Raw genomic sequence first — 16,676 nt, 5'->3', positions numbered from 1 at the left:
CTCTAGCTACTTCAACATAAAAATGTGTGTAAATCATACTCGACACCCATCTTCAATCCCCATTCGTTTATAACTTGTTGAAAACAACTTATACATAAAAGATTCATTGCCTAACGCTTAAGAAGAGCGCTATCTACATAATAATCTCATTGGCATATAATTCATGACGCCCTCCTTGCAGACTTATGGTAGAAACAATAAAAAGGTTAAAAGATTTATAGACCTAATTTTAAATGACATTATTGATACTTCAAGGGTATATAGATATCATCCCATATACTTATAAGTTATCACTCAACATTTTTAATCACAATAGTTTCTATTAACACCACCACCATCATCCTTGGGAAACTATCAAGATTGCATATTCAATTTTACTAACCACTATCTTTATGTTGTTTATTTTATGATGTGAAAGCACCGTTGATTTCATTGATGTGTACAATTGGATCCATCTCTTGTAAGTAGCAAACAATGTAATAAAGAAGACATGCTTGAGAATACCACTTTGACAACGATAAAACTTGATATCTAATTTTATTCCACATAGAAAAGTGTGTTTAAACATGTAGTACAAATAAATCCAATGCATAACTTACATTTTTTATCTTAACTTCAAATTGAAATCACTTTTTATGAGGACTCTTCACAATGAGCAATGGGCATTTCGCATGGTGAGCACAATAGTCACTTACGCTCCCTAGCATTACCCTGCATGTTCCAATTGTCAACATAAAGAAAGCCATAAGTCTCATTGTTTCATATACATTTGTATATTAACAATCAAAACATAAAAATGCTCAATCTAGTTATGAAATACAACATGGAATGTAACCTCTTCAACTAGAGTAAGGAGTTGCAGAATCATGTGTTTTATTGAACACATAGAAGACACTCATCTGCTCAACATCACACACCTCATGATGCTCCATCTCAAAAGAGTGAAGTGAAAAGTGCATGTTCTTCCATTTCATGGATTAATTTAGTTTTGTGTTAGCATTTGCTCTTTGGGGCCTTTGAGCTTCAAATAGTGTATTTAGGAGTTGACTCAACCTATAAGTTTTTAAGGTTATTTGTTGCAATCTCTATGTGCTTCTTTCCATGGCTATAATCGAATTGGGAAACAACAACGGATGGAGCCATATTTGGGAATTAGCATATTATGTAGTACAAATTATTTATGTAAAGCTTACATGGATCTAACATGTTTACAACCTATGATTGTCAACTCATTTTGTGAGTGTTAGCAAGCTAAATAATCCGCTTTCCATGATGTCGTGTGACAAATCTATGGCTCTAGATTTAGATCTTTGTAGTTAATTTTCCTAAACGTGTCATACTGCCGTATCAATCTTACAAACTACAATCCATCTTAACACAACCACCTCAACCATGGCTTTGATGAGAAGACATGTCTCTCAAAAGAAGTTATTATAGTCTTATACAAGTTTAGAGTGCACATACCATCCTCTTGTAAATGAGACTAGTGAGTAAACACAGACATATTAGTGTGATTCCTTTGTTAATATTTTTTTTACCACCTTTTGATTGCTCCATGACCATGGTTGCCCATCACCAAAAGATCCGCTTTAACTTTCTCAGCCATATCACAAATGACATACCTAGGATCTCCACTTTCAACTTTCACTTCAACTGTTACCTGTATGATAGTAAGGAAAGAGAGACATGAAAAACCAAGTAAATGACATTTGGTCGAAACTTCATTCAAGCAATAACGAACAAATGCCGAACCAACAAATTGCTAATGGCAACTACTCGAGGATTAATTAACTCCTACTACAATAATTAAGGTTACGTTAGAATCACACTATTATAAGACAATTGGTGAAACTTTAGACAATTTACAACAAATAAATAGCTTAATCCTAACTCATAAGAAATGTAGCCAAGTTCTTGTGATATCATGAGGTAACTGAGAGACAAATACAACCCTATTCGGGATTATATTACTGATAAACATATAGACTTATATAGACCCAGTAATGTAGTTATTACTAGCTATACTATTGTATAATCTTAGCACAAATAATTATAACACCATTTTGAGAGAGGTAGAGACAGAGAATCAGATGAAGAAGAAGGAGAAGTGCAGTAATATCGCTTGCGAGATCAAAACAATGTACATTTGACAGAGAGATAGATAGAGCGAGAGAGAGAGAGATGGAGACCTGGTTTTCATGGCAGAGATGAAGGGCCTTCTCCATGAATTCTCGGATTTTCTTGTCATAGGATGCCTCCATTGTCATAATCAAATCATGATTCATCATGTAACCTGCGTGTTTTGATTTGGGCAGAACAAAAGAGAAGATCAATCGTCTCTACATAATTCTTTTTGTCGGTGAGTTTCTTCTCTTACCCTCGCATGTAATCAATTTTCCTTCTGTTTTGCCATATTTTGGCCTAAATCACACAATTGCTAAGTTTAAGTGAACCGTGGCTCTCGATTGCGTCTCTATTCTTTTGTTTCTTCCTAAACTTAAGCATTTATAATGCGCTTAGGGTACCCCCTTTGTTTTGTGATGTGGTTTGTGCTCGACTTAAAGCACTCCATCAGAAAACACATATACCTATGTCTGCATTATATTAGGGTGTTGAGTTAAGCAATAAATAATCCCCCAAACCCCATTTAAGAAATGTAGCATTTTTGCCAAGCCAGAAGAACACCAAAACATGAAGTAAGACAACGGAAAAGCTCAACTAAAGACTAGGGAAGAAGGGTAGGAAAAATCCCCTTCGGAAATGTACCATTTTTTGTGAACTTTACCAAAAAAAATTCACCAAAAGGTCACTGAAAACAAACGAAAAAGCTCTCTAAAAGATCAAGGAAGACACAGACAAGGTCACACAATCATTTACTCCTCTTTAAGCAAGGAAGAAGGGGAGCAAGAATCCCGACTAAAATAAGAGAACATACCACGGCTTCCGAGTGTGGCTGAGAGAGTGTTGACATGGAGAAGGATGAGTGTGTCGAGAGGGGAGGAGGTGGGATTGATGAGGGTGTGAAGAAGCCATTGTAAGGCATGAAAGCTATGCTCGCTCTCATCGAGAGCCACAAGGATGGTCCTCCCAACAACTCCACAATCCTCCATCTAAAAGTACTTAAACACAAGAAAACAATCAATAAGAAACTAGAATGGCCCTAGTAAGGTATATGTTTACTTACTGGAAGACTAATAATGTAACAGGGGTTTTTGCACAACTTTGAATTGTATAATTACACTACCGGTTGGATAAGTTCTAGCTCTTCTTTTATTTGGCTGCTTTCTCGAGTAGATGAAAAGAAGTAGAAAATGATGATCATATATTTGAATGGACTTTCTCAACCATCCATATCTTCATTGTTGTGGAAAAAGACAGAGAGCAATGAGACTTTTGTTGCACAACTTTAAATGTACAAAGAGAATATAATTTTTTACTTTTTGGACTTTTTCTAAAACCTAAATGTTTATTTCTTGGATATTTTTGGAATATTTAGAGGGGACATTAGCATATGTTTTTCCTACCACTTACAATGTATGTATTGTTCCACAATATTTTTTGAAAATTGAGGGGACCATTGCCTTAAGGACTCTTATATGCATTTCGCATCATTTGACATTTAACATATCTTCTTTTACCTTTAAATGATATTTTTTTCTGATTTCCATAGAATTTTTGGATATAGAGAGGGGTGACATGTGCGATTTATTCTAGAAACAAAGAGGCAGTATTCTGTGTATAAGATGCCCAAGAAAGTGTTGGGTGAGATTGTAAATGAAAGTAGGATGCCACACAAATGAGAAGTTGAACATGCAATCACTTTCATGATGGCAAATTTCGTTCATAGAAGACTATGCAATCTTGCGTTCATTATAGGCCTGTGAATCAAATCTAGATAATCCCAGATTTCCTATACCAAAGTCATCATACATAGCATAGAGAGAAAAAATATATCTCAATATGTGAGAGAATAGCTATGCTACTAAATGGGATAAACAACTCTTTTAGTTTTTGACCTATTCTTTTGGGTTGTAGAATTTAATATTATATCTCAAAAAGTAGAGACATTTTCCATGATTTTCATTTTTATTGGAGTTCCAAGACGTGAGAGAAAGAGACCAATATCAGATTTTCTCACAAATCACGTGAAGTGGTTCACACGCTGTGCATATGCTATGTGCATACATATACATTCTCTCCTTGTGAGAAATCTTGTGAGGTGAGAACACATACACCAATGCTATGTGCATACCCACATATACAATACACAAATACAATATCTTATCGTGATATGTTGAAATTTTCTCACACAAAGTGTGCAAAAACATATTGTGAGATAAAAACAGAGATGTAGTTATGATATTTTTAGAAGAAGCAATGGAAACAAGAGATGTTTTCATTCTAAACCAGTCCTTTTTGTAATATTTACATTACTGGTAACAAACCTCAATGTAAGTGAAAACCCACTAAGAATGATTACAATGAATCAAACAATAAGACACTTCCACATACTCTGGAGAACTCTCAACCAAGCAAACAACTATTTGAAATATCTGCTGTAGCAAAGAAAGTTGAATATCATCATAACTAGATTCAAGGCAGAGGGATTCTATTCACATTAAACAGTTAAGTGAAATATTACTATTAAATTTAGGTGAGAATCGAAATTCAGCTTTATAAACAGAAGACAAGAGTCTCGAGCTGAAAATTCTCAAAACCTCCATTTAAATAGGAAAATCAGAGACAATGAATAGCTTTGACCTGATCAACTGCCTTTCTCACTAATAAAGAGGGTTCATCATATAAAATGGAGGGATTGTCGAGCTTATTAGATAAACTAGCATCTCCTAAGAAAGCACGAAATGAGTCTGACACAGAATCAGATAAAGATTTAAGGTTATAGCCGCCTTCTAAGAAGAAAACACACCGCCCTCCACACAAATCCTGAGAAAGCTCTTTGATGTTCATTGCCAACCTATAGAAAGTTCCTGTTGTAAACTGAAAGCCAGCAAGGGGGTCCAAAACATGTGCATCATACCTGAGTAAGAGAAAAATTGACGAAATTAGTCTCCTTTTCATGTTGACTACCACTTGTGACATAAAATATTTAGAGAAAGAAAAGATTTTTTTCCCACGCTACTTTAGCCTATTAGACATATACATTTAAGTAACATTCCTGTAACCAGAAACAAAGAAAATCACAAGATGAGATATCGATAGACTTTATGATTGACTTGAGAGATCATGTATAGAATATGGAACCAAAAGTGAAACATTTTCACATAATATAAAAACATATATGGAGTTGATAAGTGGCTCTTGGTGTTCAAGAATTTACTAATGAGCATACACATATGGTAGAGAGAGAGAGAGAGAGACCCTGCAGACACTAGGATAATATCAGGCTTAAATCTCTGTGCTGCTGGAACGATTATCTCATGAAAAACTGTGGACATAGCTTCATCACCGGAACCCCCAGGCAGCGGCAAGTTCAAAGTAGCTCCTTCTCCTGCTTCCTTTCCGATTTCCTCCAATTTTCCTGTTCCAGGATAACTTCCTGCCTGCAAATAAGTTAAAATTTCTTAGCTTTCCAATCTGGTGTTATGTAATGATAGTTCAAGTAATACACATGGAAGTATTCTGACAATATTTGTGCATGCATGTTAAATATGAGCAAGACCATCGGGGACCTGCACTAGGGAAGATGGGATTGACTCGAGTACTTGAAAATTTTGTGATTCTTGTTACCAATGAAAGTGTACAGGTACTTCAATTTTTGCGAGTCTTAGTATGTTTTAAGGATATAAGAGTGCTTAATAATTATCTTGTGTATGTGTGTGTGTATGTCTATGTGTTTACTAAATATGTATACTGAAGTGCGTGTTTATCCACAATTTTAATTGGGGGATCTAAGAACTCTTGACAAATTATTTTTGAGGTCTGAAGTCAGACTCTGATAGCATTATGAAATACATGGATTATCATAGCCTCCGATTCATTTGCCTACAGAGAAATCTAAAATAAATAAGAAAAACAGGACTTGCAACCAAAAAGAAATCAGCTAGATCAATTTTATTTATTAAATCAGCAAAGCACGAATAAGCCAGGAACGAAGGATAATAAATGTCTTGGAGAATTCATATGAAATCAAATTTATTGAATCGAAGTCATTCAAACTAAAAGGAAGACTAGTGCAGTACGTAAGGGGTTAGTTAGCATGCTGGTTAACAACGATGGTAAGGAATGCTACCTGATGAGTAGATAGGAAGTAAATATCTGGATCATTGTAGAAAGCATCATTTGTACCATTTCCATGATGTACATCAAAATCAATTATAAATACTTTCTTCATTCCATGTTTGCGCTGTGCATGTCGAGCAGCAATTGCAATATTACCGAAGATACAGAATCCCATTGGCCCTGATGGTACGGCATGATGACCAGGTGGTCTTATTAAAGCAAAACCTACAGGCGGCTTCTTGGTTTCCATTGAAGCTGCAACCTTAAAACAGTCACATTCATTCCATAAAATTAATATATCGTGGATTTCATGCATGTTTACTTCAGGTTCAGATTTATAGCACTAATAAATGTATTGTAAAAAGGAGTAGTTCTAAATACAGAAAATTTTAAATATGGACATTACCCAAGAAAAACTTTCCCCATTGAAACTGGAGCACAAAAATTTAGCATCAATTAAAATAATAATTACAAAGCTTCTCACCACCAGATCAACTAAAGCCATGCCTGCTCCCGCCGCCTTCAAGGATTCCAAGAATGTCTACAAAGAAAAGAAAAACTCATATAAAAAAGAGGCAGATAAAGGTCATCCTCACTGACATCTATGTCCAGAAGTGAATGAAGATTCATACATCAATATTCATCTAAAAATGTTACATGGCCTACCACATTGAGTTTCTCTCACTTTACTAAGGACAATTGAGTAGACTCAGCCGTGAAAAAGTCTAGTACTATGTAAGAGCTTTAAATATCAATTACAATATATATAGAATATGAACGAGAATATATATAATAAAATCCATTGTTAAAATGATCAACCATTCATTCAAAGATAGACAACTATCCAACCCAAATGGGTATACAATTCTCCATTTTTATGGAACTTTTTTTTTAGTGATTTTCTGTAACAGGATTGAAGAAAAAACTATCTTTCTTAGTAATTATTAAAAAAAAAAGCTTTTCGACAAAGAAAATAAGAAATCCAGCCACACAGCTCCAAAAATATCAGCTTTCCACAACTGCAACAGCTAAAAAAGTGATATTGATGTTGCCAACATTGATGGGACAGTGGTGTGATTAACACAAGGAGCATGTATCCTTGCATTAACTTCTAATCTCACCCCTGACAGATCCTTCCATTGTCATGAGACCCCCATAACCACAAAACTCAGCCATAATGCTCCAAAACCTGAGTTTTCCATGGCTGCAGCAGTTAATAGCAAAGTCATATTTCCAAAAGAACTACCACACGGTGGCACCTGTGTAACTGCACATTGGACTGTCCAATCATTGAATATTTGTAACCGCTTGCCCAAACATTGGTTAAAACTTTTATATTTAAGTGTGCCTTTTAGCTTATAGAACTGTTAAAAAATCTAAGGCCTAGCCTTAATCTGGAATTTTCCACCATGCATGTCCAACCCAGACCATACCATCTTGGCCAATATTTCATAAACTTTCAGAGGATTTCAATTTATAAACGAATAAAAAAATCAATCTCACAAATCACATCCTTACAACTGTCCATTTTTCCTACTAGCAGCGGTTGAACCATCATACAAACTGCACAAAGATTTTGCCTAGATTCTTTCAGAATCAGAATGTGTACAACTTCTTTATGTTTCGCTGGTCAATGTTCATATAAAAAAATTAAAGGAAATAAAAAATCACAACTGAAAATGAATTCATTAAACATGAATCCATCATAGAAATAACCAAGTAAACCATTAATATAATCCAGAACTTCCATGGATATGCAATAGGAAAAATCACAGACAGTTGAAGTTGCATAAGTTGGCCCAGATCCCTCAATAAGTATCAAACCCTCATTGCATGCCTTCTCTGCCACCTAAAATAATAGAAATCCAAATTTAAATGATCATTAAGATCCATACATAGAATCATACCCTAGAAAACAGCAGAAATGACTTTGATTTGCAGATCCATGCATTTATTGAATAGATCTTAACAACATACACCGTGCAATACAACTTGAAAAAGATCCAATTGTTGCCTTATTACTGATTTTGTGCATAGGAATATATTTGATGCATCAAGAATCAAACAGTAAACTGTTACACAACATGAAAACAAATATTAAGATCTGAGCCATTTCCTATTCCAAAAACAGGCCTTGTGACCTGCTTTGCAAGACTTAGAGTAAGCCCAACAACTTACCTTCTCCAAACCTCGGACATATGACTCCTTATGTACAGCAGCAATGTCATCTATACTTGCATCGAAAAAATTCTCTATTCTCAACACTTCTTTCCCACGGAACTTCGGTTACGAGTCACATGTCAAGAAAAAGGAACATATAAAAAGGTTTGACATTTTAAACATTGTTGAAGTTCCAACCAGATTTCTATGCATTTATGTAAGCAAAAATATGGCAGGGGCAGGAGAAGTGTAACACATTATTGACACAAAAATAATGCATCATTAATGGTTTTACCTACTTGCATAGATTATAATATACTGATGTAAATAGCAAACATTATAGGAACAATGTATACAAATGCACAGTGGAAGAAGTACAATAGCTGTTCCCACGACTATGATAATATGTGGACTGATTGATAGTCTCACAAGAAAACATATGTAAACTGTGTTATACATTACAAGCAAACTAAAGAATTCATCTCAACTCTCTCGTACTCCAAGCTAAGTTCAAACAGATTATCATATATCTAACTTATTTAGATAACAGCTTATGTGATGCATATTGATGAGTTAAAGCTAACTAAAGATTGATTTTGTAACCCATTCCCATCTAATTTGTGATGCACATCAATGAGTTAAAGTTAACTAAAGATTGATTGGTACTCCATCCCCATCTAATTTGTTAGTGATTCCTTGTTAATGAATTTGTATCCATTGTCACCATATCAAAATACTTATGGCCCCTTTTATATGAGTTCACATTAAAAAACACCCAGTAATATTTATATGCTTAAATAAATTCAGTAAAAAAATAAGAGCAGTTTAAAAATGCATGCTGAATGTATGCACAAAAACACTGCTTTGAATCAACATTGAAATATCTTTGAAATTTTGTTAGTAAAGAAAAATAGAACTATCACAAAGCACTTAACTTGGGGAAAAAGTTGGGCGACTAGAATGTATATCAATACAACCTCAGGTGTTAACTTGGCCTTCTCGAGAGCCTCCGAAATTGCTGGAACACGTGCATTACACTCAGGATGAGCATCCTGTCCAAAAGTCCAGTGGCTTGTAAAAATACTGCAAATCATTCCAGAAATTTTGTTCAACCTTTACAAAGAAAAGAAATATCTTGATGCATTTTATATAATTAAACTTTCATTACATACTGTATAATTAAACTTTCCCAAAATGCACTTAAGTTTTCAAATTTTTATCCCTCGTATCAAGGGTTAATTCTACTCTTGGTAAAATTGAAAATATCCGTCATACGTCATATTAAGAGTTGATTGTACCCTTAACAGAAATTATATATGCATTTTAAGAGATAAAATGAGCATTCATCACCTTTTTCTTAGTTAAGTGGGGAATATACATTCAATTCATCCCCTTTTTCTCTCTTTCTGGGTTGAGGGTGGCAATTTGGAAAAGAGACAAAATCAGGATACTTCTGAGTTTTTTCCTAAACCTTACATACCTGAGTGTGACCCATCCCTGGAGCTGTACAGAAAATTACTCGTGCTTCCACAAGCTGTTGTAGAGGCACAAGTAACTTTTGCTGAAAGTGACTGCCTTCCTTATTAGCAATGCAGCACTTAACTTGCCCCTTTGACTTGAACGTATGCTGCGATGCTAAGATATTTCACATTTTTCAGGTTCTTCAACCAACACATTGAAGGGATTGAAAAATATATTATAAATATGTTCATTTAATATCTCGTTATGTCAACCACAATTTTATAAAACAATTTGTAAACCATGCACCTGGAATGCTCTGAGAAATTTTCATCGTTCTCAATGACAAAATCAGGGTATAATATTCTGACATTGCACTCAAATGGTCATGTAGAATCAATGAAGGGACAGTGGCCGAGCAACTTTCCAAATGATTAAAAACTAACGTTTCAAATTGTCCGGAAAAATGTCTTTGTTTGGGGCAATTGTTTTTGTTTCTCCACACAACATATACAATATTCGAGTAGAAGCAATATCCAGCAGAGGATTTTTAAGAGTTTCAATGTACATATTGTATATAACATACACATAAAATGATAAAGATAACACCCATTGTTCTATTAATGGTGATCACGAAACGAACTATTAAATACAGAGTAATGATCAGGCTTATACACATACTTCTAGTATAAGATGAACATTATAATCATTGAGAGAGAAACTTCAACAGTAATAATTGTGTGCTTACAAACCTGAAGGCCTGATATTATATGGCGTGAACTGGAGGCTTGAACTGTAATAATCTAGTGGGTGAAGCCCTGATCTTTTATGACATGAACTAACTAATCTACAGAAATGGAAACTTCTAAAAGTAATAATTTGAGTGTGTGGGCAAAAACCTGAAGCTCTGATCTGCTCTGCTGCGAGGTAACATTTCTCGAGAGTAGAAGCCATCATCCCGAACCTGAGCAGGGCCATCTATCGATCTTAACAAGTAACATGGAATGAATGAATGAATGGAATGGAATGGAATATGTGTGTGTGTGTGTGTGTGTGTGTGTGTGTGGTGCTTGTGGTTCTTTCATCTCCCGGATGCCCCTGGGTTTTTGTTATTTCCTAAAATGCCCCTGAGATTTTATTATTTCCTTAAATGCCCCTGCGGTTTTGTTATTTCCTCAAATGCCCCCGAGTTTTGTCATGTCTTTGAAAGGGTCCCCACAGCCAATCCCTCATTCGGCCAGCCAAAAATAACACCACTTCCATTTGCATGTGAGTGGCCATGCATGACTCCAAATAAAAAATGACCCCAAATGTTGCGAATAACCTCCATCTCAAAACTCCACGTTTGTTTGTTTGCCCTTATCGAGATACACGAGCATTCTGCCCAATCTGTCTTTTGAATCGGCCAATTATATGTTCTATTTCAGGCAACAGCTCCATGTTTGTCCATTTTTACACAATCAGATCGCTTGCCCCTTGTGTTTCTCTTTTATCTCCTCAATATTGTTGTGTTTTCATTATTGCCTTGGTCAACCATACAATTGCTTGAAAACCCCTCCCCAACACAATCTTTCTCTTTATCTCTTTGCTTCCGTTCCTTCCTTCCCAAAATGAATGCCCTTTACCAATGTCTTCCCTTCTGAGCAATTACATTATCAATTCTACGAGTTTTTAGAACACCCCTCGTGAACGAGTACGTGCTTGGGATAAAGGCCATGATATGTTTATATCTTGTTCATTGGCTAGTTTTATTGTAGATTAATCAATCTTAAGAATGATTCCATTCAAAAGTATGAGCTTGGGATAAAGGCGATGATGTATTTTTGTCTCATTCATTTAGCAGTCTTCTTGTAGATTGATCAATCTCATGAAAGAGTTTATTCAAAAGTATGAGCTTGGGATAAAAGCCCATGGCATGTTTAATCCAATAGGCTCGTAGTCTATCTTCAATATATTCTTTGTAGCTATATGAATAATATGCTACCAATATGAATCATGACTAATTTGTACATGTTCCCAACCCCTTGTTATATCTATAATCTTATCGTTCCAATTAATGAATGACCTCATCCCAATAGAGTCATGAATTCCTTGAGACGATGCCCACATTGCATATAAATTAAAAGCGACAAATTCTCTCTTCAGAAACAACGATCAGAGGAACCAATCAAAAGTGGCACACACGAGGGTTTTGCTTTTCATCTAAAAAATGCATAGCATTCAAACTCCATTGGGTTATGTTTGTAGTGTCTATATTCAATATCTTGATCTTTGATAAAAAAAATGCATGGCATTCGGACTCCATTGGGTTATGTTTGCAGCTATATGAGGGCCCTACACATCCTTAGGACAACCAACCACCTAAAAGGAGTCATATTGTCTCATACATGGTATTGACTTAAACCCCAAACCCTAAACCCTAAACTCCCATTGATCAATGGTGGCAATACCTAGGACACAAAAACCATAAGAGGGATGAGGTTTAATTGGATCGAAAACAGAAGACACTCAAAGGCTTGTGGAGTTTTTTGAAGTTACCAGGAGAGAGTTAGTTGATTATGAAGTTGGGTTTGCCATTTTTGGACGGGTTTTCTAAAAGGGGGAAGTATTCCAGAAGACGGCCTCCGGAAAACATGCCCCTGAATTTTCTCTATTTCCCAAATAAATGCCCTTGCTTGCCATCTGTTGATAATGAGGGGCTTATTAGGGTTTTTGGTCTGCTTATTAGAGAAGGAAGAGAGAAGCCATAGCCATAGCCAGAGAAGCCATAGCCATGTCTAGCACACATAGAAGGAAGCTTCGAGGGTTTGTGAGGTGGATGGAGGAGAGAGGCATCAAATACAGTGAATCCCTAGAGCTCATAGTGAATGACAATGGCGGCAGTGGTAATGAGAGCAGTGACAGGAAGAGTAGAAATAGCAGTAGAAGCGTTGTTGTCCATGGAATGGGTGTGAAGGCCCGCCATGACCTAAAAGAAGGAGATGTTATAGGAAGTATTCCTAAAGGAGCTTGCCTGACAGTGAAGACGAGTGGGGCGGCAGCTGCCATTGAGGAGGCTCAGTTGGGTGGAGGCCTTGCTCTCGCGGTTGCCCTCATGTATGAACGCGGGCGTGGTGAGCTTTCTCCCTGGTATCCTTACTTACACCTCTTGTCAGGACCTGTCAATGATTTGCCCATCGTCTGGCCCCCCCATGACGTTGATCGATTGCTCAGGGGAACCGAGCTTCACCAGGTTAGAGAGATTTGATCTCATTCTCATTCTCATTCTCTGTCTCGATTCTTCTTTTATCTATTCGCAAGTTAAAAGTGTACCAGTTGAATCAAAGAGCAAATGTGATTTTGTGACATGAATATCATGCTTTTAATACCATTATTTTCCCCTGATTATACTCCGAGATTCACCAGGTTAGAGAGATTGGGCTCATTCTGTGAATCGATTCTTCTTTTAACTATTTGCCAGTTAAAGCGCACAAGTTGAATCAAAAGTAAATATGATTTTATGATATCATACTTCACCATTTTCCCCTGATTATACTCCGAGCTTCACCAGGTTAGAAAGATTGAGCTCATTCTCTGTATCGATTCTTCTTTAAACTATTTGCCAGGTAAAGCGCGCAAGTTAAATCAAAAGTAAATATGATTTTATGATACCATACTTCACCATTTTTTCCCCCTGATTATACTCCGAACTTCACCAGGTTAGAGAGATTGATCTCAATCTCTGTCTCGATTCTTCTTTAACTATTTGCAAGTTAAAGTGTACAAGTTGAATTAAGAGCAACTGTGATTTTATGATACCATACTTTACCATTTTTTTCCCCTGATTATACTCCAAACTTGGTAGTCTACATAATGCTCAGAAAATAACGGTAAAGAGCAATTGACAAAAACGGTCCTCTGGTTTTATCGTTTATATTTTTGCTGATCATATCTCATTCTTGTTTCATCTTATTTATTGGCTTGTTGGTTCTTGTACAAGCTCAACAGGAGAGAATAATTGAAATGGCTCTCTAGTTTACAATAATTCCCATAATGTCATTTAAGTTCACCAAGGTGTTAGTGGCTTTCTTACTGACACAAAGATGAATTTCAATGCAGACATCTGTGATTTATAAACCATATGTATTGTAGATCATAGAAAGAAATTTAATAGAACATGTTGTTTAATATATGGTTGGAAGAAATTTATGACACACAAAAAGAATTAAAGGCTATTTGTGTTTTGTCAGCATTAACCTCTGTTTGAAGCCTTTTAGCTTTTTGTAGACAGGTGGTTCAGGACGACAAGAAGCTTATTGAAGAGGATTGGGAAGAATCCATATTGCCTTTGTGTGAGGAGAATCCACGAGAGTTCCCTCCTGTGCATTTTACTTTGGAGGATTATTTCACGGCAAAAACCTTGATTTCATCTCGTGCTTTTGAAGTGGATGAATTTCACGGATATGGCATGGTACCACTTGCTGACTTGTGCGTGTGTTATTTGAAACTGTTATAAATGAAATTTGGTTTATTGGTTTCCTAGAAAAATAGCAAATACCCCTAACTTGCTGTGTCTTTAGCATGACACCCTGACACATTCAAGAATTACTTGAACACCCCTTTATGTAGCTGTAAATGTTGTACTGAATAGGGGCATTCTGGTGAAATTTGAAAAAACAGGGGTATCATGGTGAATATCCAAAACTTAGGGGTTTTTTGTTGGTTTACTATTCCCTTAAAAATTCCAACCAAATGCAGTGAGCTAATATGGTCAGTTCTTTAGGTTCAACCATAAAACTGGGGCTGAAGATGTGCATATCACAGATCCACACCATGATTCGGACTCAGATTCGGATTCAGATTCAGATTCTAAAACGAAACCAATGAATAATAGTTCAGGTTCTAAAAGAGCTAATGAATGTATTTTGCCCAAAAGCAATGAACCCATTTTAGATGTGGAAGAGGTTGAGTCCATTGAAGATAGGAATGGTGTTTTGGAAATGATTCTCGTGCGAAATGTATCAAGTGGATCAGAGGTAAACCATGTTTTCTGATCGTTGTGTTATTAACTTTCCTAGTGATATTTCCCTTTACAAATGTAAATTATAGTAAGGAATAGAGGTTCGTAAGAGCTGAGCCCACTAGGATTTAGTGGCATCATGAAGTAAAATATTAAGCTGTTTTAAATTTTAAACTTGCATACTGTAAACTTAAAACTGAAACTATATAGAAATGGAAAATTTTAGCTCTTTACTTAAAGAAAAGCAGAATTATGATTGCTTGGTTAATAATGCTTTGAAAATGATTGGCACTCATGAAAATGTGGATGATTGATCAAATTAAACCATCTGTCCTGAATTCACCAGGGTTTTAGCAACATCGAAATTGCAAGAGATGGTAGTATACTTCTGAACTTGAATAAGAAGAAACACCTTTGTATTATATGTAAAACAATCGTCAAGAGTGAAATATTGCATTTTCATTGGTATTCTTATGTGATACCTCATAAGCATTACAACAGAATCACTTGCATTTGCCCAATGAGGATCGCATTATCATATTCATGGGAGCACTATGTGATCAATTGAAGCAATAAGTGCTTATGTGAATGTAAGGAATGATAATATTGTGCCTGCAAGATCTCGAGTGTTACCCATATATACATATTATTGTGAATGCCTTCGGAAATACTAAATATGTTAAGTGACACCATTTTCTGCCAGATTTTCAACACTTATGGCAACTTGGGTAATGCTGGCCTTTTACATCGATATGGCTTCACAGAACCTGAGAATCCTTATGATATAGTGAATATTGACTATGCTCTACTGACAGAATATTGTATGGTGGTTTTTTCGGAGCGCCATGCTCGCAATCGAATACGATTATGGAGAAGATATGGTTGCATGCCATGTGAATCGCAAGAAAGTGAATACTTTGAGGTTTCGGCATCTGGGAAGCCTGATCTGGAACTGATATTTTGTCTTTATATTGTGCATCTTTCTGATCATGCATTTAATGCAATTGACATGAGTCTTACAAGGTTTGAAATTGCTGAAGGGTCTTCCGACGATGAAGTTCACTGGACTGATAAATTCATTTCGAGTACGAAAATAGCATGTGAAAAAGATGGCCAGAAGTTAAGGGGAAGGCGTAAGGCAGTTGATGTATCAGCGGAAGGTGGGAGGGATCTTTATGAAGAGTTTCTCACGCTAGAAGTATGTAAAGCTTTGTTATGGCTATGTAAGAGAAGAGATGAGCTATATGGAACATCTAGTTCTCTAGAAGAAGACATAGAACAACTGAGGTGGGTTCCCAGGAATGCGGATGATTCTAAACAATATAGTGCGTTATCATTGCGTGTGTATGAAAGGACCATTCTCAGACGGTTAAATCTTTTTGCATCAGAGAGGATTAGAGCTCTCCAGAGTGCCTAGACTGCACTCAATTTTTGCATTGAGTTTATTTTTTAAAAATTCTCTCTTTAGGCTCTGGTTTTGGGGAAATCATGTCCTAGTTTCAGCATGGCTAAACAGATATTTGGTTTTCAAGGAAGATACAATCAATTTCAATGGTTCAGTAATTTTGTTCCTTATCCTTACTTTTTAAAGCTTTTTGTGCGAGTAATTGACAATGATCTGTCAAAACTTCTATCAACTAGTAATTATTTTCATCGGTAGACATGACTGATGACCCTTAATATCTTGCATTACCTTAATATATAGCTGACAACCAAATGATCATGTTTGCAATTCCACCTATTTCTAATGTAAATGCGATTCCCCCTTTTCTCTTATTTTGTTTGGGTAATATCTTGAAAGTATATAAGTTGGTATCTG

The 16,676-nt window shown here is 35.9% G+C and overlaps 3 protein-coding genes across 5 annotated transcripts; 1 reads left to right on the top strand and 2 right to left on the bottom strand.

Annotated features, from left to right (window-relative positions):
- Positions 1-513: 513 nt before the first annotated feature.
- On the bottom strand, positions 514-3,210 carry LOC147859443 (universal stress protein A-like protein). Its single transcript, XM_087325218.1, has 4 exons — positions 2,936-3,210; positions 2,190-2,293; positions 1,542-1,660; positions 514-711 (listed from the first exon to the last, which is right to left on the bottom strand). The coding sequence occupies exons 1-4, from the start codon at positions 3,108-3,110 to the stop codon at positions 627-629; spliced, it is 483 nt and encodes a 160-aa protein (XP_087181344.1). The 5' UTR covers positions 3,111-3,210; the 3' UTR covers positions 514-626.
- A 1,408-nt stretch (positions 3,211-4,618) lies between these two features.
- Positions 4,619-10,891, bottom strand: HDA14 (histone deacetylase 14). 3 transcript variants are annotated; one of them, XM_087326345.1, is made up of 9 exons: positions 10,758-10,891; positions 9,881-10,035; positions 9,378-9,452; positions 8,419-8,520; positions 8,018-8,089; positions 6,725-6,781; positions 6,251-6,502; positions 5,380-5,561; positions 4,619-5,038 (listed from the first exon to the last, which is right to left on the bottom strand). In XM_087326345.1, the coding sequence occupies exons 1-9, from the start codon at positions 10,834-10,836 to the stop codon at positions 4,738-4,740; spliced, it is 1,275 nt and encodes a 424-aa protein (XP_087182471.1). In that variant the 5' UTR covers positions 10,837-10,891; the 3' UTR covers positions 4,619-4,737. The 3 variants fall into 3 exon arrangements, with proteins under 3 accessions (XP_087182471.1, XP_087182473.1, XP_087182472.1); XM_087326347.1 differs by having other exon boundaries at positions 9,881-10,027; positions 10,758-10,887; XM_087326346.1 differs by lacking the exon at positions 9,881-10,035 and having other exon boundaries at positions 9,378-9,483; positions 10,758-10,871.
- A 1,699-nt stretch (positions 10,892-12,590) lies between these two features.
- Positions 12,591-16,427, top strand: LOC147859441 (SET domain-containing protein). Its single transcript, XM_087326343.1, has 4 exons — positions 12,591-13,090; positions 14,129-14,325; positions 14,621-14,873; positions 15,561-16,427. Exons 1-4 carry the CDS (start codon positions 12,632-12,634, stop codon positions 16,272-16,274), a joined length of 1,623 nt encoding a protein of 540 aa, XP_087182469.1. The 5' UTR covers positions 12,591-12,631; the 3' UTR covers positions 16,275-16,427.
- The last annotated feature ends 249 nt before the right edge of the window (positions 16,428-16,676 follow it).

Source organism: Azolla caroliniana, unplaced genomic scaffold (genome assembly GCF_043228905.1).
Source record: "Azolla caroliniana isolate FFs.n. ecotype wild unplaced genomic scaffold, voAzoCaro1.0.p SCAF_10, whole genome shotgun sequence".
Taxonomy (NCBI): Eukaryota; Viridiplantae; Streptophyta; class Polypodiopsida; order Salviniales; family Salviniaceae; genus Azolla; species Azolla caroliniana.
This window is presented reverse-complemented; position numbering and strand designations above follow the sequence as displayed.